We start from the raw sequence: 22,256 nt of genomic DNA, 5'->3' as shown, positions 1-22,256 counted from the left end.
TCATTTTAATACCACATTCAAAGCTTCTTTGATAGAAATTTTATATTATAATCCTCGTTAGTTCTAATATTAATAAAATGAATAAATTTGCAATGAAAGGAAGTAGTACAGCCGAGTAATTTAATGCAAGAACTTTACATGTGAAATATTTGAAAAAGTACGTTCGTGGGAATAAAGAAGGGATAAGAAGAAAGGAATGATTTTTCTTATTTTTAGCAGTGAACGTGGGAGTACGAAAGTGGAAAAGAGCGTTGGTCAAAATCATATCCCTGAGATTATAACACGGAAGATATTATTTACAGCGGGTGAATTATTCTCGTTTAAGTAGGCAAGCAAGAGGATCAAGCGACAAGAAGTCTGACCGAATTACAAACTGGAAGGATGAACACAAGTAACTATGTTTTTCACGGTGAACAAAATTCTGTTTCTGAGAAAATGATTCAACGGAAGTTTCTCGGGACGAAGTGCGACGAAATTGCATTATCCTTGCTGGAGAACAAATGCTAAAAGCTGAGAAAATTGGAAAATCGACAACGTAGCAGGGAACAATGGCTTTCGAAGGATTTCTTCGACATTTACGCAATTCTTTAAACATAAGAGCGCGGTAAGAATAGGAAAGTAGCAATTATGTTGTGCTAGAACTTAGCTAGAATGTCTTTAAGCGACAGGAAGTGAAACACGTTTCGTAGCATCGTTGAATAGAATGAAAATTGTACTTATTTATTCTAACGAGGAAGAGGAGAGACATGTAGAATATTTCGTGAACATTTCAATCTGAATTGAAAGAAGTTTCGAAATAAGGATTGAAAAAGAATGTGATGGACCAATTCTCCGATAGAATATGGCATATGTAAGATTGCAAGGAGTGATACTTTCTATCTCCAAAAAAAAAAAGGAAAAAAAATAGGAACGATAAAATCATTCCTAAGGAACAATGGACCAATAGCGCGACGCCAGGTCGTCGTGATGAAGTTGTGCGTGGTTAAAATTGATCGTGGTTTCCTGCTTGTTTCCGGTAATATCTTCGATAGTAGCTAGTTCATCGTAGTCAAGATTGAAGATCGTTGACCATATCCGAAGTTGATCGTTGGCGTGTATCTTCCTATCTAACGACGATCAAAGTCAAAATTTTGTGACTAAAATTTCACATGCTATAGAAGTTTTTAAATTTATGAAGGCCAAAATTCGAAGTCTATTGGTGTCGTGATCATAGAGTAGAAACACCTCCGGATACATGTCAAAAAAAGAGATACAAATCTACAAATTACCGAAAAGAGTACGCAAAAAAAGTTTAGAAAACACGATTTCACCCACGTATTTTAAAATAATTTTTTACAAAATTACCTTGAATGACAATAACTGGTCAATACGTTCAGTTTCGAATTATCCGTTTCCGCCGCGCCCGATAAATTTCAACGAATACCTAACGGTGCTTGTCTGTTTTAGAATTGTACTTCCATTCGGAACAGGGTATGTTGTACGATGTGATCAATCGTGTCCAATTGATTTTCTGAAGCCCGATATCTTTCTCGCGTAAAAGAATTGCGCACGAACAACGAAAGAGGCGCAAAGTCTTTTGCCCGATAATCGACGCGCGATTAGTGTTCGATTTTATTGGCCGACGATTTTGCCGAAAATCGCTGAGCATAACGTTCTATAACTAAATACTTGTAGCTCCCACTTTACGAGAGGCAGGCTAGCCTTGGGTTCGGCGCCAAAGACCGGCCCGAGGTCAATGACCAATGGAATATTCACGTTCGGCCGGCAGGCAGTCAGGCTTAGCCTCAGCGATTCCTCGACTCTTCAGATTATTGCAAATCTGCGGATTTATTAAATATCTTTCCACGTGGCTGTCGATTCGATCGAATTCAGCTTTTAACAATGCAACGTACCAGACTTTGATGTGTATCGATATTAATACGAACTTCCGGGATATACACGCTTCCGGGATATCGGTATACCCTTTTCGACCATTTAGACGTCTTAGTATCGATGATTCAATTGGATAGATATTAAGATTGAATCGATAGATGGATTAGAGAAATATTATTTTAGATGTAGTTTTTGGAGGCTATAGCACATTCACTGCTGGTCGAAATATTCGTGGTCTTTATAGTATTAGTAGTAATAAATAATTCTCGTATAAAATATATTACTACTTTATAACAGTAGAGCTATCGGAATAGTTAGAACCTACAATACATAATTTGTCTTTGATACAAGTTTTATATCATGGTCGTTGATAGTTTTGATGCTAAAAATTCTTTAAAAAATTCGTGATATTAAATTGTATGTATCTACCAAAATACCGTAAAACTATATTCCGATTTGAACCCACGACGTACGCAACAGGATTAATTATATTTTTTTACTTTTAGAAATTTACGTATTACTAGAAAAGCTTTGTAATCTTATGAGAATTTATTATAAACATTATGAATATCATTAGAGATTTCTTAAATCTTAACCGTTTCAAGTTGAAAATTTCCACTGATTAAGACTTTAAAATCCGGCTAAAGAAATCGCTTCCAGGCTTAATACGAAATTAATAAGTAGGCATGAATATCGTTAAAAACAAAGCCGTGAATTAGTGGGAGCAACGATGAGGCAAAATAATAAAGCAGAAAAAACAACGAGTACGGTTTATATAGGTGTATGGCGGCGGAGTAACGTACGGCTTATTTAGATTAAAATCTGCGTGTCTCGTTCCATCTTTTTTCGCAGTGCATGATTTTGATACCGCTAAGATTCTTCACGCGGCTAATTGGCATTACGCGAACAATTCATTAGAGGGAGCGATGCACGCTCGGAATTAGTCGGTAATCAGCGTGGCCTTCTTTAGAATCGGATAGTTGTTTTGCAATAACTGTACTGCCGAGGCGTTGACTCGAAAAATCCATCGCGGTTAGGCCTTTGAATTTTAATTCCACCGCGGAATCATTAACTCTGCTCGAAGCTTAATTAACTGGCCAGCAGCGGAATTGATAGTACACTGTAAAACGAAAGAGGCTCCAAACTGAAAACAGACTGCGCAATGGCTAAACGAGCAGAGGTAATACCATTTCTATACTGACCAACTATGGAAAAAGGTAGTAAACGTGAAAAAGTATTGAACAAGTTTCCTTGTAGCTATGAACAGTTGGAAACATTTCATGTTCTTATTTGCTATACTATGTACTATTTACTATACTATTTACTATATACTATATTTACTATACTATTTACTATATACTATATTTACTATACTATTTACTATATACTATATTTATTTACTATTACTACTATAACTATTACTTACTATAACTAAATATACTATTTACTTTTACTATTTACTATTACTTACTATATACTTACTATAACAAAACCAAATGTAAAATATAATCTTTCGTTAAAAAGAATCAGTAATATATTTACTATCTTTAGACACAAACTCGTAGTAAGTAGAGTAAATTGTAAAAGCTTATCTTAATTTGTTACAACATAATTGTTTTATAATTGAATAACAGTAACATTTGCTATCATCCATAAAAAAGAAAATTTTTATCTACACAAAGCATACGTAATATTTACTTAAATTTTACTCGCCTTGAGGTACAAGATTATTTTTGTATCATTTTATTTCAGTAAAAATAGCCATAGCACACACACATATATATATAGAAAGAGAGAGAGAGAGAGAGACTTTCGTAACTGTCCATCGCTCGATTTAAAATTTAATGTTTTATCGATTCGAATTCGGAAGCACGCGATCCTAATGCCAACGATCTAAGAACGGTCTCCCATGGTGCTGATGACGCTACTGAAAAACCGCTTCACCGATATCGCCGGCGACGTCGACGCGTTCCCTTTTCAAAGAGCGACATTCGCGGTCGGTGCGAGCAAACCATCAAGAAACGAGGGTTACGGTGCAGAGAGTCGCGGGTAAAACAGGCAACCCGACGACGCTGTGGGGGGGGGGGCGGAGAAAGGGAGGAATGCGAAGAGGGTGCCGTACGAAGCGAATAACGGTGAATGGTGCAGCCGAGTGACGAGCCCGTCGCGGAAGAAAGCTGTGTGCATCGTGAAGAAACACACAGAGCATCGGGGAGCTCGGTGATAAATAAAAACCGGACGAAAGAGACACAGAAGGAAGACGACATCGTGGCACAAGAAGAAGAAGAAGAAGAAGAAGAAGAAAAAGTAGTAGCCGAAGAAGAAACTGACTGTGACTCTCTCGAAGAGGGGATGAAGAGAGACGACGATACCACTATGCGAAGAGGTCCGTCGCGGTATAGCTCTTGGTAGGGGTACGAGAGAAGGTGGTGGAGGCGGAAGAGTCGACTACGGAACGGTGGAGGGGAGGGGGTTGGTGGTAGTGGTAAGGGTACGAGGCACCGTGCGAGCACCTGTGGATCTCCGCGCCACGGTAGAGTCACTCACCGGCTACCACCACCGGACCACCGCCGAACCTTGGTTCACAGATAGAAGACAAAGCGAAACACGGCCACTCGTGGCTCGCAAACTCGGAGAAACCGTCGAATATTACCATTGGGAAGGAAAAGATCTTTCGGTACCAATTACGTCATACAGTTTGACCATCTTGGATCTCGTTTTATCATTGCATCTGACGAAAAAGGATCATACCTAAGATTTTTGGAAGAAAATATATACAAGAACATATAAGAGTACATCTGCGAAAGGAACAAAGTAATATAGAGCGTGTTTCCTGTTAACGAAGCGGTGTCTGGGGATTTCTTGGTGTATGGAGCTACTGTCAACTACCCTGGTTGATTTTTCACGACCATTATTCCGGTTGATAACAGCGGCAATCCTGCTGTAATCTTCGTTGTCTGGATAATAGTCTGTCTTACTTGGATTCGCTACGCGTCGTTGACAGCACCAGCTACCATTTACCGTTCAACACAGATCGTAATTCTGTGGTCAACTCATAGCAAGTTTTTGGTACCATTGTCGAAGCCGCCGCCGCCATTGTTGTTGCTGACCATTTGCATCCGCGAAGGGCGACGACGACCACGACAAAGGTTACCGACGGTTTCCTTTGTTCCTGATTAAGGAGATGAAAGGCGAGAAATCTTCGAATCCTGTCATTTGAAAGGTTTCGTTATCTGGATACTTGTATCTCTATCAGGGTGGTTTGTTCGAAACGTGCATCAGTGCAAAAGTTTTGAATCGAAGTGTACGATTGGAGATTGAGACCCATCTTGTCAAACTGTTGGATCTTATGCAACATCTTTCGCGGTTCAAACTTATCTTCTCGTAACTTCCGGGAAGATCGAGGAGTGTGAAGTAATCTCGTTAAAATTCGTATTGTATGAAGCAGAGAGAGAAAACGTGGTACAAATAAATTTAGACGTATGAATATAAAAAGAAACATTGAGATCGCCGATCGATGGACAAGGATTTGTGGTGAGCGTGTTTGACACTTGCGATAACTACGGATGTGCGAAAACAACAGCGATTGGCGTCGTAATGCGTTGGAAGCGCGTCGTCTGACATTAGGTAACACAACGTGAATGAAGACGCATCGCGGTGAAGGTGTAAGGGTGCTATTTGATTCAGTGTCGAAACAGAGAAACACGAGGTTTCGTTGATTAGATTGTGATTGATCAATTAAGTGAAAAATAGTGGGCAAAACGGATCGATCTGTGAATCGGAGATATATCGTTTTGGATATCAGGATATGTGAACTCGGACAAGATGCCTAGCACCATAAGAGGTGAGTCAACGAACAAAATTTGGCACCCTGCTTTTCAGAAATGTCAACTTTCTTTCTCTTCTTCTGTGACTTTATTTTTCTTCGTTTCTAGTAGATAATTATCATTACAATCGAATTGCATTTATTGGGGCGAAATTTTGATTGAATTGAAATTTTAACTGAACTCCTAAATCTACTTATCTGAAGCTAAGTTCTGATTATTTGAAAAATCATAGATAATGGGAAGAATTACCGAACTCCTATCATACGACCGAGCCAGTTATGTGAACTGTTGGTTCCCCTACTATTTCAGATAAATAGAATCCTACCATATTATTATATATAGCGTGCACATAATCACACACGACTGAGACGCGTTTTCTCTGATTTTCTTATGTATATCGGAAGACACAAATTGATACAACACCTTCGATTTAATCCCGACTACTCGATTTCGTCAGTGTGTCTAAAAAAAGAACGATCGATCTTTATTCCGTATGGTTTAGATCGAAATGTTCGTCACGCGGCACGAGTAGCAAATGCATTTGCACGGGGTAACAGTACGCGGTGTTGTGGCCACGATGGCAGGGTCACTTGAGGTCAGTAACACACTGACGATTAGTCGTGGATCCAACTCGCCTACCTGTATTTTCGAATAAATCTACATACCTATGATCAATTACACATTCAATTATCTAATATCATTCTCTAACTATGGATATTTTTAAACAAATTGTGCAAACTTACAAACAAGTCGATTTGCTACTATTTTTTAATTCATGAAGCATATCGTTTATTACCTGACTACACCTCGTCATGTTACAATGAAACTGATTAAAATGAAATTAACATTCACATCAATTTATCAAAAATATGGAAGAAGTTTGATCGAAATTGCAAATGAATGTGACGTTTTAAGGAAGAGCAAAGCTGCAGCTTGAGCGGAGTATTGACCGAAGAAATAAATATATTTGTGGAAGCTAACAGTACGCGGAGTTACGGTCGTGATAGCAGGGTCACTCGAGGTCAGTAACACACTGACAACGAACACAGGTCAGTCAGCGAGGTACTTCTGGTTCCTAGACGTGTAGTTATCATCTCATATTCGTTTCCTATATCTTCTACCTTCATCGCCTTCTGCTTTCGAAGATTCTCTCTGATTTCAAGATTCTTATCGTCGCTGTAATTTTCTTATCAATCTCAATTCGTCGATAACCCAACAACAATGTCGTTACACGCAATACATAGCATGGTACATTTCAAGAACGATTTGCATTTCCTAGCCTCGATCACTGTCCCAAAGCTATAAAAAGAAAAGGGAGCCAAGGGAAATTGAAAGTTGGCAGAATTTTCTGAAATCAATTACCACGCGATTACCTTGAAAGTTGGGAGCAAACTCGCAAGTTTCCACGAAGGATAAGCAGCGAGGACACAGCGAAGTTGAAAAATTAAATCGCCAGGATCGACGTAGACGGCTGTACGAATTATTCAACGACCTTCGTGAACGCGTAACCGCGAGATCATCGACCTTTCCGATCGATCGGAGCAAACCGAGGAAGTATACAGCGAGTGCCAAGTGTGACCACGAATTTTTAAAACCCAGCGCATCTCGCGAAATCCCGATTATCGTGAAATCTATCTGGCAAAATAGAAGAAATGAGACAGAGTATCTCTCGAGGGAAATAGAGAGAAAGAGATAGCTGTAAAGTACATAGTAGGGGATAAAGAGTAAGAAAAGAGAGGCACAGAGATAGAAAGAGAAAGAGGAACTGTGGCGAATGGAACGAGGGAAGGGAGAAAAGCAGGTAGGAAAGCGAGATACTCTTCCTGTGACAGGTGGCAAAGACCTTGGTAAACGTAAGGGCATTGCGATCGATTACCTAACCGGACGGTCGACAGTGGATTTTAGTTTGTGACGCGAGCTTCGGACCTCGGGAGCCGGCGCCCACTGTCGTTTTTCGAACTAAGCGTCGACGGGGCTTGCCACTTGGGACACGAACAAAAGCTAAGGTCGTTGAACCTGGCGTATACACGTACGGCATAACACACGAGCCCGGTTCACGCACACCGGTCTTCTGTATGCCTCCTCTACATACACGCATTCGTTCGCTCTCTCACGGGCCACCAGGTACTTTCGTGGTACCCGCGATGGTACGGCCGGTCAAGTCCGGATTCCGGTGACTAAAGTGCCTTTGCCTGCCGCATCATTTACATAAACGCGGACCTGACAAACTGCTGGTACCTCGATAACGTTGCTCGCCTTCGTGCGATTCTCGTTTCCGTATTACACGAAAATTTTTCGTGGTCTAAGTTACGAGATAAGAGGTGGTTGTACCAATCGTTTAATAGGCGATGCTTGTTAAGTGGAAGTTCACCTTTATACACATTCGCTGTTCTTCATGCATATGTTACGTCCCTTTAATTGTCTTAGGTTCTAAATGATGGTGTTGAAACAACTGTGGCGTTTTTGTACGTTCCGATAGAAAGCCTAGCACGAGAAACGAAAGAGTAAGAAATACGTTAAGACAGATATTATTACTTAAATTGGAGATTTCTCTGATGAAAAAAGTATAGGTGAAAGAAGTAGCCATTTTAAAGTACACGCAGAGTATAGATGCTCATAGTATAGATGCTAGATATACTGATCAATTTTATAAGTTGCAAAATAGAGAATGATGATGATACCGCAAACATTAGCAACTAATTGGTATTTTATATAGTCCTCGTAATTTTATGCTTGCCGTGATGGCCATAGCAAATCGTATGTAGTAATCATTAATGTCCGGAATATTCATTAGTGAAAGGGTTAACTACAGAAGTTTCCCCAGTTCTTTAAGATGCGAAGATAAACTTGCACATGTTGGGTGCCATTATTTCTTCTTTGCCGGCGGAATGGGTCACGTAGAAACTCTGTTACGTGGGATACGGCTTTATGAATTCTCGTAAGACATTACGCAAGATACGTGAGTGAGCCTACCGTGGTTCTTGACTTTGGGACCATCAATGGTATTCACGTACACTGGTTACACATGTCGATAGCTAGGCGGTTACCTCGAACGTGAACGAACTCATTTACGTAGACGTGAGTTACATCGGTTGTGGCGTGTTTCACTAGTAGGTAGGTCGTCTGGAATGCAACAATCTGAATTCCGAATCCCGTAGGAGCTCTGTCACAACCGCCTTTTTTGCGATTTTAACCTTTTCAGTGGACAGCAATTTTTGAGAATTAAGCTTTTAGTGCGATAAGAACTTTTCTTTGTACATATGTATTTGACTAGGTGATTTATATGCAATAATATCACTAAATTTTTTCAAGTAACAGTAACTATTTATTTACTAACGGATTTGCAAAATACCATTTTTTTCTCAAGAGTATAAGAAAAATACTATAATTTAATGCCTCCAGGAAACAGTAATAACAATTAATAGATGATAATAGATGATCGTGTATCTACAAGCATCTCTGTTTGTACTGTATTTTGCTTGAATAGGTTCAACTGTACATTTGTGTATGTCTATATTATACGTTGTCAGTTAGTGTTAAACGGTTAATTTTATCGAGTGAGCTCTTAACACTAACCACCATCGGTCAATTTGACCGTCTTCAAACTTTTGTACAACTTTCACATATTTAGAACATTATCACATCCCCATCAAACTATACAGTTTTCCTTAAAATATGCATAATATGTATTTTTCAGTATTTACTTCTCGTTTTACTTTTTTTCAAGAAATATATGTAACCTGCCCCATCTGTCATATACAATCAGTATAAAAGAAAAGCTGTCTCAATGTGGCATGGCCAACTCAAAAGAAATAACCAAATGGTAAGAAAATACAGTGTCAAGTTGAAATCTTGTAGGTGGCCCCTCCACGTGTTTTTCAATATTCTAGACTTAACAGGAATAAACGCCTGGGTTTTGTATAAAGCAACAACGGGAGAAAAAATGTCAAGGCAGGAATTTTTATTCCGTTTAGCTAGAGAAGAAAATGTACCAAAAATATCAATAAATGCAAGTTCGGACTCATATGTATGAAAATGTACATAATTGTCAAGTAATATATTGACCAACCACGGTAGGAATAAAATAAGTGTCGGTAGGTTTAGTGAAAGCAACTTCTTTGTTTACATTTTCTTTCTTTGCTTTTAAATAAATTCGCGTTTACAGTTTATGTTTTGTCTTCGTAATGTTCATGCTTGAAACAGGTGTAAAGGTTGCAAAGCTATATGTGGTTCAATTATTTGTTGCTTAAACGGTCTGCATTTTGCTAAATCACATCGATTATAAATTTAACCAGTTGTCGTTCTTATGCAAATACAAGTTTGTAAAAATAAGTCTGGTTTGACGTGACCGTCTTGGACAAAAAAGTATTTGAAAGAAATCGATTGTGTCGGTGAACAAACAGGAAGGCAGATAGTAGGCAATGAACCAAAGTTGGTATAAGTCGATGGGTGGCACTACCCAAATTACGTTTCAAGGTACCGTTATGACAGACCCATGATCGAAGCGACCGTTCGTAAATGTCTTACATCGAATTTTAACTGTCCCCACCCTCTCTTGATCATGCATACAATAGTGTTATCGACGTCGATGACGAAATCATCACGATACTTTCAATCAACATTTTCTTAACTTCCACCCAGCTAAAATTAAAATTACTGTTCCTCAAAATAAATATCGCGGAAAGATGTGTAACTATAATTTTTCGATAAAACTTTGCTCACTGGTAGAGATCGATACTTGATGGTTTATTTAAATGTTCATTTAGAATTATCTTCTCAGTCTTATACTTGTATTTTGAGATGAGACAGTAGACTATACCTTTCCTCCTCAATACAAATATCGTTAAAGAAATTTTTCCGAGACACTCTATTTAAACGATTTTTCATATTTTTTGAAATACACACAGCAATCTTTCCATATCTTCTTTGTGATTAATTTACAGATCTGTATTATCCTCAGGAGTTCTTGATAGTAATATTATCTTGATCCTTTGTATTTTAATCCCACAGAGTCCAAGTTCGTAATTCTAATTCCTCATGGTAACAGCGCTCAACTGTCTCAAGAATATCGTATGTATTCGTTCAGCCCGAGCAACGGTTGAAAAAGTCGAGTTCGAGAGAGGGCTAATATCTCGATATACAATCTTACCGTGGAAACAAAGACATCTGACTTCTCGCGCGAGGGCATTCCACGGTGAGGAGACAAAGATCTGAAGCTTGCTGACGCGAGCTCGTTCCATGGCTCGATGCAAAACGCCGCGCGCAAACGCGAGCTCGATCATCTTGCGCAGCCAACGGTAATTTCGGTTCCGTGTCAGCGTAAAACGATCCACGCGATGAGCCCAATCAGGAAAATCATGAGTCATAGCGGATTCCGAAACTTGGAATTGCATTCGGGGACGTTGCTTCAATCTATACGTTACACATATACCTATAATGTTTAGTATATAGGAACTGTTTAATTGATATGTACTTGTATACTGTTACTTATAAATATTCAAACATTTTGGTAGATTCGTAGAAATAGTGCTTGATTCTTCAAATGTATAATCTTCCTTATTACATATTTTGGAACTTAAATCAGTAGAGTTTCTCAAACAACAAGACGTTTATAAATCTTTAACGATTATAAATGCCAATTTTATTATCATATATTATCTCCTAGAGATCAATTTCATTGTATCATAATTTTCTACTACACATAGTTATAATGGTAATCAAGAATAAAATTATTATAGATTCTTCCATTCGTTAATTAAAATACATTGTATCAAACACAGACAATTGTCCAAATAGGGATTTTTAACCAATAAATATTTTGCAATCGCCTCGGGAGGCAAAGTTAAGGCAAGTTAAGACAAGTTGACGCTCCTCTCAAAAGTTTAAATGTAAGACTGTTAACTTATTTTTCCAGGCGTTTGTTCATTATAACGATTACCATAATTCTTCCTGCACATCCTTTAATTCGACGAAAATTATTACGTCCAACAATCAATCAATCCCTAATCAATGAAAAACATACGTTTATATATCCATACACATGACACATCGGGACGATCGTTTTTAACACGCATACAACCGCATCCGCGTGCGTCTACGCAAGTAAACGTGACTCTCCGTTTGCCTACCTATCTACCTACCTACCTACCTACCTACCTATCTCGAAACTCGGTTTGCTCCTTCGTTCTCCAGTCATTGAACTCGAGGCTCGTTCAACCCACCAGCTGTTTCTTATTACTCCCCCTCTGTTCTCTTCCTACTCCCCCTACAGATACTCCCCACTGTTCTCTTCCTGGCCGTGGACCATGCCTCTTCCGACACCTCTAAGTCTTAGAAGTCTTTCTATACTACTCTCGATACCGGGCTGGCCGAGTGAAGGTAATATAGTAGGGTCTTTTCAAGGTTCTCCTTGAATATCGATTCGGTTAAGCGAGAGCGGAAAGAAAGGTCGAGTTTAGGTTCAACGATCTAGCCGAGCTTGATCGATGCTAAACGTTCGTTTCCTTAATCCGAAGATCCTTTCTTCTAGGCTTGAAACAGAAATTCAATTAGGAGTTTAGTTCATTTGTTTCATTTTAGTTCAGTTTAGTTCATCTATGTTTGTTTTTATTTTTTGTCTATGTTATCAGATTATGTTTTTATTTTACATTGCTATAATTCACGTTATCGTCGGTGTAAATTAAATTTTTGTTTAATTGTAGCATAAGATCAAAACGTCTACGAGGATTCGTACTGTAGCGTCGAAACGTTGTTCAGAATCTGGTTCATTTAATTTATTATTGACATAGAAAAATCTGATGAATATTGGCGTATCTCTTTAATGAATATTGGCGTATGTGCATATGTTTAATTTTTATCTAATTCAATGGCGCATACACAAAATACAAAAATACGATGGTTGGTTACTTTAATATAATAGATGGTATTTTAAAAACATCGAAATTGGAAAATATTTTCAAATATTCTCTGTCGTGTCCCATACTGATAAATATATTTTAAATAAACGAAACAGAAAGGTAAAAAGGCAATTATCTTTTTTTGGTCATAATTAAATTTGTCTCAAAAGGATGGATAAAATACTTCAAAAGGCAATTTATTGTAGCACGTTTGAAATATGAACATAAAAGAGTGGATGACGAATATTTCACATTCCTTCGTTTTTCTCTTTTAATACAAGGATTGCGTTTTGTCATGCGATAGTCATACCTCGGTCGTGATTCACCTGACAAAAATAATCCGCTTACTCGAAGATTAACGCGGGTTTTTGAACTTGAGAGCAAGGGAAAGGTCTAACACAGGTTCAATGATCTAAACATGTGATGGCCGTCGACTAGTTGAAGGACTGAGATCAGCATGTAAGATCGCTACGTAAAATGCTAAAGATTATTCTTACGAAACTCGTTGCTACGAACAAATACAATTGTCGCCTCAATTATCCCCGGATTGTTTAACTATTTTAACTGTGAAATAAGTCATCCGTTGCTTTTTGCCGTTGGCAGTTTAGAGCACTCTCCCGCTCTATCCTCTTCCTCTGTGGCTTTAAATCATCCCGGTTTTAACTATGCGGGACACACTATTACATGCATTTAATCTTGATCGTAGCTCACTTACGACGAGTCGACGTGTTTTCAAGGTTTTCGTTTGGTGTTAATTCAACTTCTCGAATCTCTCCGAGGAGAGAAGATCGTGTGGGAGTTCGTTGAACCGAACCGTGTGTATACATTGTATACGTGTATGTTGGCAACACAGTCGGGCGAAGTTTCCAGAATTTATTTGCCGTCCTAGGGTAAACATTCCGTAACAAAATTATTGGCAGGACGATGAAGTAAGATTTTCTTCGATGCAAATATGATTCGCAGTCAGAATGCCGGAAGATGGGATTGACAATTTTCCAGGCGGCGCGAAAATCTTAGCCAGGACTTGTTCGTAAATTCAAGTCCACTCGTGTCAGCTTGCCAAGCGCGTTGAAAACTCTCGACAGTTTTAAGAAGTTTCATCAAATACCTGTTTAAATCTTCGTCTTTCACGCAGATTCTGCATCATTGAATTTCACACCACGAGGTTCTTAGGTGATGAAAAAAATCTCATTTTTCCACTGCCGTTCCTCTTTTCTTGTAAAAGCACGCATGTGTGTGTCTTTGAAATATCGCTTGAACAGGAATCAGCAGACGCTGGAACGTTTTCTAATTCAAAATTGATGCAACTTAATTGCGCATCAACGAGGTAACGCGCGTAATCGAGAACAAGTCCGATTTCACCGGATCTGCTTACGCGTTAACGCACAAGATTCTTCGGTGTGTTCCAAACCATCGCAAATCTTTAATCAACATATCTGAACTAGTCCAGTTGGTTAAAATAAATTACTCCATTTTTTGCCGAAATAATCACATTTTATTAATAACAACGCGCATATGTCTTTCCTTTTTGAGAATAATTATACGAGTACTTCGAAGATTTTAATTACACATTAAATGCACTGTCTTTGATAATCTTGATAGATGGAAATGTATTATAATATGTCTATTTTGATAAAAGTCGAGTTGCTTCGAAAAATTTTTTTGTCATTTTTATCACTTTATGCAATGAGTCCTGTCATGACAGTTTGTTGATGTAAATTATACGTTGTATCCTATTATTCGATTAAGATTTAAGACCATGGAAGAGAAATAAGAGATAAATCGAGCTTTCTGTGTTTTATAAAAGAACAATTTTAAAACTGAACAGGATACTATCAACTAATCCCGTCTTGTAATTAGTTTTTGAGATGAACTACTGCTAAGTTTCTTCAACTTCTTGAATATTTCAAAAAGATGTTTAAAACATTCGATTGTCATAATATAAGTATTAATTATATAATAGCTCTACTACAACACGTCGTGGATTTGTGCCTTCCTAATTATGTTCCTATTTGAATAAATGGCAGAACTAATTTTATCAAAAGCATTTCCCAATAATTGCATTTTTCCAATAATTGTAGCAGGTTCAATAATTCCAGTGTTACAAAGTTTATATATATTTATTATTAATATATAAAGTTAATATATATTATTAATATGTAATGTATGTGTTTATATTAATATATAAAATTTATATATATGTTCCAGTGTTACGTAACAAGTCGGTTCCGCCTTTCAAGTGTATTGTACTGAAATACTTCGTTGCAACGACGAAGTAACATAAAAATCAGGAAGTAGACAAAAATTAACTTATCGCGTTTATCCCGTGTGGTCTTCAATCGATCTGCACGATCGTTTCGCGAACTTCAATATGTGTGTATGCTTTTTTCTCCGATTTAATCGACTTCACGAGCGAAGTATTGAACGGGCCACCAAAAGAGTGAGGCGATCGCGAGCGAGCAAACGAGCGGATCGTCGCTTCGTGTCGGCAGGTATTCGATAGCACCGCAAGGGTCGTCGACCGCAGGTGCTACACGCTCGTTCGCTCGCTCGTTCGGCTTGTTCGTCCTCGCCAGGGCCGAAACTCACAGCCCGCTGCCCTCTCTATCTCTCACGTTCGTAAAAAAATTTACAGTCACGTTGGCTTTTTCTACGCGCGTTGTTCCTCTATCCGTAGCTTGCCGATAATGCCCGCCGTAATTGGATAGGAATTCGGCGTTTAGTTCTTGGAATTCCCGCTACGAAAGCAAAAGTTAACTCTTCGTTAGAATTTGGAAGCAGTTACGATTAGCTTATCTCACGGTTCAATGAGAAGAAAGTGCTCCGTAGATTTTTCTTTTAATTCCATATCACAAACGTGACAGATATTCGTTGAAATGGGGATTCTTCAAAGATAATACTGTGAATGATTAAAGTTGAATATCGCCGTGTGTGTAGGTTCTTGCTTCATTTTACTGCGCAGACTCTCTGGAAAAATTACGTTTTCAACGTTATTTACATTATTGAGAGAAAAAATGACTATATATATATATATATGAACAATCAGTTACAAAAGGTATTTGTAAAACATCGAACTTCTTTTCAAATTTACTGTATTCTATATATATATAAGCAGATTAATTAAGAGCTACTTTCAGGACAATATAATGTACAGCTTGAAATAATAAGGCTAAAAAGATACAATCTTTTCTCCTTACGTGTTCAACATATTTTGCTAGGGAAAATATTACTGTTACGTGAGTAACAGTAAATAAATATTTCATATACACATTTATATAGTGTACGAAAACTTTGGTGAATGATTGTATGTATCTGACCATAGAGGTGTATATACGATTTCTGAAAGAGTCAAATGTTAGTTAACAAGAAATCGATATATTCGAGATTAAAATGAATGTCTTCGGTATCGGTAAGTAACTTCCTCAGTAACGTGAAACAGAAAGACAAAAGTTGAATCTGCGCTTTGTCCATCGAAACCGGTCGCGTTTCATGAAATACGTTTATAAATGGCAATGTAAACGAACAAAAGCGAGTGTCCACGGACTGAAGTCTAGCATTGAAAGAGCGCCGAAAGGAGCGGGAACTTTTGAACAAGTACCTGGTTCTCAAGCCGATTCACCTCGACGAAGCTCGACCGCAGGACAATGACCCTTGAGCCACCACGTGGCGAGTGATGTCTCTTCTCCGTCAAACCACCTTACCTGCCTGATTTAAAGCAACCACCCGGCCGTGAACCTTTGAGTCTTCCTAGGGCCTCCACCTTTTCCCTTCATCTTATTTACCATCCACGTTCTTCCTGGTCTTACCGGTATTCGTGCTTACCTGCGAGTAGACAAGACTGATCGACACGCTCGACTTGCGAACGTCGTAGTAGTACACGTAAGAATGGAATTGTTGCGTTTAGGATAGACAGGGTAAGCGTGAAAAAAGGGGACTGGGTTAAGAGGGTGATGACATAAGTAGGTTGTTTGTCATTGGACTTCAAGTTACAGAATTCTTGTATTTCCCTAAAGATGCGAAAAATAGGTTAATGTAAATATAGACTGCTATTTTATTATTAAGTTATACGTGAAGTGCCCAATTTTTGACGATTTATGCTTCATAAGAATTTATGTTAAATTGTATAAGTTAAATTCTACAGTGGTTATAAAAAACGTTCTCGCATCATTTATTATAGCGTTTACATATTAATTAGGTTAAAGCATATTAAATTTAGGTATCATTTAGTATTTTCATTTCACATTACCAGAATTTGATACTATGAAAATGAAGTGTGCAGAATCTGATAAAAAAAGAAGGACGCTTACAAATGCTTCTTGTATCCATTGTATCTGAAAAAGAAAATTCTTAATATTCAAATGATATGCGATAAATTATCAGCGATGTATGTACAAAGATACAAATATTCACCGATAAAAATAGGAGTTTTAGAAGATGGATGCAAAATAGAATACGTCATATGCTATAATCTAACATAATTTGGATTCAAGTGGAGTATATTTTCTTAGAGTTCAATGACCTTTCTCGAAATAAAATAGATCCAGAATTTTTTCACGGAAAATATAAACACGACTCCAGGAATATGAGGTAATATTTTTAAAGACGAAAGGTCAGCGTTTCTTTTATAAGAATGACGAAGGAGGAGGTGCAAGTTCAGCGACTTCATCTGCACTTTGCACTTCCGTATTGTGTACCAAGCTAAACGTTCCATTAACACGTGTCATCGACACGAAAATCCAATGAACATTTGCATCGGCGCGATATCAAACCGGATGGATGATGAACGATCCATGCTCACGTACATCCTTCTGTTTCCAATTGCATTGTTGCAGACGTTTATTTTATATCGCTTATTTCGTGCGTAAGCATTTTTTATATTTGAGCTTACGTTTTGTTGGGATACGTGAAATACATATCGAAAATTACATCTCATCGAACTTCAGATTAGTAATGTTACAATCTAAAGATTTTCAATAAAAATTAGAAAAATTTAAACTTAATAAAAATCAGCTTCTTAAAAGGCATACGCAATATCGTCCATCGTTTCGAAAAATATTGTTTGATTCATGTATTTATGAACTTTTAATTAGATACATATATCACACCTGTTCTTCATATAAATGGTTTTCTGCAATAAAATAGTTAAACATTCTTTACCGGTAGAGTAGAAAGAAAAAGAACGAAAAAGCAAAAAGAAGAAATTCGAGCATTAAGGGGTTAATTATATTCTCTGAAATTATCTAATGGCGCTACATATTTCGGAAGCGAGGTAGCTTGTAATTATCAAATTAATAGGAAATTATGTAACACGCTCTAATGCTCGTGGAAGAAAGCTTTGTTTGATTAATCACTCTGTCAGACGGTTAGACACCCTGAAGAAGGTCCATGGACTTTGAGTATCAACCTCTTGATCCCGTCTATTCCCTATCGTTTTCTCCATCTCCATCGGCAAGGTTGACGATCCTTGGGAGAAAAGATTATTAAGCACGGTCGCGTTACGTGGACCTTCGGTAAATGGCCGTGGTTCGTGCAGCAAGGTGCACTGACCGCAGATAGAAACACGTGGACGCAGACCGTGTCGGTGACGGAGGTTCCGTGGAAGAGAAGGAAAACGAGGGAGGGGAGTTTCGAAGGGCTGATGATTTCACGTGAAGCCTCAGCAGTCATCGTAAGTACTTACGTGACGAAATAAACGTCGGCTCTTACGAAATCTCCGGCGAACACGTGACGCATCGTTTACCAGTTTCGTCGAAAGAAATGAAACTTCTTTTGGAGATGTTTTCATCAACTTTTCGTTACATCGTGAAAATGTCGTGAAAATTCTATTTACTTACATTGACAAATAGCGATATGGTAAAGTAAATATTTGACAGTATCAACGCATAGAATCAGGTAAAAGAATGTTTGTTAAAAATAGTACAGAATTACAAAAAATGAGAGTAAAATTAAAGTTTGCAAGTATGAGAGTTTGTATAAAAGTGGCTCGTTTAGCACGCCTAGATTTGTTTGACCGAAGAGATCAACTGAAGATCATTTAGCCCATTTCGCACATCAAAATTTATAAGCAACTTTTACAGACACGTAATTATAACTTTACACATACGTCTCTTATTTTAAAAACATTTCAGCGTGGAACAGCTGCATAATCACTTTCGATTCCCGCATGCTACCTCCCAAACTGCCTGCAATCACCGTTCTGTTGTAATTCTGTTAATTGAGACTATTTTACAGCCATTAAAAGACTCCGATTCCACTTAGTCTGGCAGTATAGGATTATTTTTTAAGCCTGGAAAACTCAACAAATCTGGAAAACTGCATCTCGAAAAACAGAGAATCTCGCATTTATTTCAAAATGATTAAAAGGATCTATTCAAAGTTACTACTTAATTCTTCCATTCTCAATCCATTTAACGATCAGAAATTGTAATCTTTCAAGTAAACGATTTATTCCATTTCCGTTATTAACCATTTTAACATTTAGAAACGTGGAGAAACTGTTTATAAATGAAATAAGGCTGATCTATAATTTTATAATTAATTTAATAATATTCTGCTTCATAATTAAGGAGCTCAAAATATACAAATAAAACAATAAATAAAAAACATGGAGAGTCTTTGAATAGAGTACAATTCGGAGAAATTTATATTCCCAGTAACTCGTCTTATGGTTAATAGGTTAAAAGACAACGAAAAAGTAAAAAGAAAAAAGAAAAAAAAACGATTTGAAGGGCTAAGGAAACATTGCACCGACGAATTTCCAAGAACAGGCGGCACTCAGCGTGCGCATCCCGAGGACAGAGTTTCCGTTTCCTTCTCTCCCTTCTCGCCGGTATCCTTTTTCTCCTAATCACGCGGCTTCTAGTGACGTAACAGCAAGGTCTTACGGTATCTCCGGCAACGGGCCTACATTACGTGAGTATCCCTACACGCGATCCGCACGTACGTACTTACGTGTATACCCGCGTAGAAGATCCGCTACACGTTGTTTGACTCGAGCCAGCCGAGAACTTCTCCCCCTTTCATCGTATGTCCTCTCTCTCCTTCTTTTTTCGTTCTTTTTTCTCTCCACTCCTCCGACGTTTCTCTCTGGTCCGTGTTTCGCTTCGTGTAGCTCATTGAAGCGGGATTCTAAAAACGATTAACGGTTCAAACCGTTCTCTCTTGATCTTCGATCGTTATTTCAATGCATGCCCGATTGTTCCTTAATTGTATGCAACGTTTCTACCTTGTTTCAAAGCTGACTCGTCGCGTCTCATTCAACGAAGGATCGTTGAACGATGACTAACCGTTTCCTCCGTGATTGCCCATCGTGTACGAATAAATTAGTACCGGGTCGACGTAATGAGAAAATCTTGGTCGCACAAAGGATTCCTAAAAGGATGTTCTGACTGTACGGAGAATATATTTATCGACTAGCTACGGTTTAGATTTTCTGAATCAGGCCTCGGAAAATTCAATTCGCTTTAACTAGAACGTATAACGTACCGCGTAAAATAACGAGAAGAAGAAGGAGAATGTTGGGAAATAGAGTTCATTGTGCCTCGTAAATAACTAAGTCTTTTACACCAGATCGCGTAGTCTTCAAAACAATATCGCATTTTATGTTATGTGTCATTAGATACGAACATAAGGATCGTGTTTCCATATCAAATGACTTACGCAGACTTAAAGAGAGAGAGGGAGAGAGTAGAAAATGTAGTTCATCGTACTTCGCGAAAGTCAAAATTCTTTAGTTAATAATAGGGATAGGCACAATAATTAGGGGACAAATGATATTAAGAAATTACTCTGTATTCTATAGGTACTCTGTATTCTATAAACGGTTCTTAAAATTCTCTAAAATTCATTAAATATGATATTTATGACGTATAAAATTGACTTTTGGAAATTTAATTTACTCACACTGCTAGCTTGTAACTTGTGATTCATCAAATTTCTCCAACAACGAGGTTCCAATCGTCGAATCGCACATGCAAAAAAGATAAGATGGTTTTCAAGAATATTATCAAATTCGTGACGTCATAAGATATGAATTTAGTACTAGGTCTACCAGAGTATAGTTTATCATTTTTCATTGAAATTTCGAATATTTATAACAATGCAAGCTTTGGAGATTTGAATAATACTTTTATAGAAAAACATGGATAAAACTTTATCTTATTCGTAAACCTTCAATTTTAATTTCTTTGATACGAACTTTACACCTTAGTTGTCAATGATCCAGGTGTTATGAACCGTGTTCCAATATCTATACAATGTATGAAGACGTGTGAATTAAAGATTCGCTTGGTTCCCTCGAATTCCATGGGAGCCGATGGATAAGTTCTACTCAAAGAATTCGTCATCTCGTCTAGGGTCATCGACGCAGTCGTTTTCCCTTGTTCTCCGATCGGTATGCGCGGGTGCTTGGTCGCGATGCCGACAGGTGAGTAGAAACAGACGTATATACACATGTACATGTATACGTATGTAAGATACAGTTAGGAGTACCGTTCTGAAAATGCAGCGGCTCGTGTCGAGCCCGAAGAGAGCGAGGAGAGTGTTCGGTGTAGTCTTCGCTTGTACTCGGTTCGAGCGGCGCTTTAACTCAAACGGACACGACGAGAGGCGGGGATCCAGTCGAAAGGTGTATAACGGTAGCGATAAATTCAATGGCACGGAGACGATGAAACACGGAATATGAGCGTCGTTGCACGCGCGTTACGTGCAAATAATTGTAACCGATAATAAAGCTGCCGTCGACACGAATTTCAGTTACGACGTTACGATCGATGGCTTCCGATGGAAATTACTTTCAAGAAATTCCATCGTGAAAGAAAAAACGAATGCAATGCTTTCTATTAAGAATTTACTGTGGTTAATATTTTATCATTTTTAGGATTTGAAGTAACATTTTTATTATTGTTACGCGTTATTCTCGCTCTAATGAACGAATGACATTGATTAATAGTCTCGTTAGGTTCCTAAATTAATTTTCTGTCGTGATCATAGTAATCAAGGCGTGACATTGACTAATACTTTTTTTTAGGATTTGAAGCAAGCTTCTGTCACTGTCATACTGATCGTGGTACGACTCTAATGGAACATTTTTAAAAATTTGAAGTAGTTTCTCTATTGTTTCACCCGTCGTCACGTTGATCGAGATATGGCATTAGCCAGAACTGTCGTTAGGATTAGAAGTACGTTCTCTATCGTTGTCGCGCGTACTTTTCCATTCGTTTAACGAAACGTGCGAACTGAGCAACCTGTAACACCACCACCAGAACATCGAATCAATCCGAATGGAACGACAAAAACACACACGAGGCCAGGACAAATATATTATCGTAGAGGCAATCTCACCTTAAAGGGGCACGATCCTTCGTATCGACAGACAACCCGTTTATTTCCAACTCTCTCATCGAATTTTATTTTATACCCGTAAAATTACTAGAAACCAACCTCGCCACTCGAAGAACGAAGAATATCGAATAGAATTCCTCAAAATTAACTTAGATTATCTTCATAAATGGAAGGAACGATACGAGATACGAGCGTAACTTTATCGCCTCGAAGACGGAAGAGTCTATCTGACCGAAGAATACAAGCTGGTAACGGATCGAACGAATACTAGCCAGAGCGCGCAGTGGTGGCGCGTGCGCGTCTCATCCCTGAATCGTGT

The 22,256-nt window shown here is 38.1% G+C and overlaps 1 protein-coding gene and 1 long non-coding RNA gene across 6 annotated transcripts in view; one reads left to right on the top strand and one right to left on the bottom strand.

Annotated features, from left to right (window-relative positions):
- Window positions 1-4,405: 4,405 nt before the first annotated feature.
- Window positions 4,406-22,256, top strand: part of LOC138182928 (probable nuclear hormone receptor HR3) — a 135,381-nt gene continuing 117,530 nt past the window's right edge. The window contains exon 1 of the mRNA XM_069119390.1: window positions 4,406-5,716. Coding sequence (XP_068975491.1) covers window positions 5,698-5,716 — 19 coding nt within the window. The 5' untranslated portion in view covers window positions 4,406-5,697. The remainder of the gene's footprint in view (window positions 5,717-22,256) is intronic.
- Window positions 12,660-22,182, bottom strand: LOC138182931 (uncharacterized). 5 transcript variants are annotated; one of them, XR_011173941.1, is made up of 6 exons: window positions 21,938-22,182; window positions 20,498-21,840; window positions 19,821-19,966; window positions 19,543-19,723; window positions 16,194-19,453; window positions 12,660-15,562 (listed from the first exon to the last, which is right to left on the bottom strand). It is a non-coding gene; the product is annotated as an uncharacterized LOC138182931 (long non-coding RNA). The 5 variants fall into 5 exon arrangements; XR_011173940.1 differs by having other exon boundaries at window positions 19,547-19,723; XR_011173943.1 differs by having other exon boundaries at window positions 12,661-15,562; window positions 16,194-18,881; window positions 19,547-19,723; window positions 21,938-22,181.

This window comes from Bombus flavifrons, chromosome 8 (assembly GCF_040668555.2).
Source record: "Bombus flavifrons isolate JBK064 chromosome 8, iyBomFlav1_principal, whole genome shotgun sequence".
NCBI lineage: Eukaryota > Metazoa > Arthropoda > Insecta > Hymenoptera > Apidae > Bombus > Bombus flavifrons.
The sequence above is the reverse complement of the archived record's forward strand: the minus strand, read 5'-3'. Positions and strand labels throughout refer to the sequence as shown.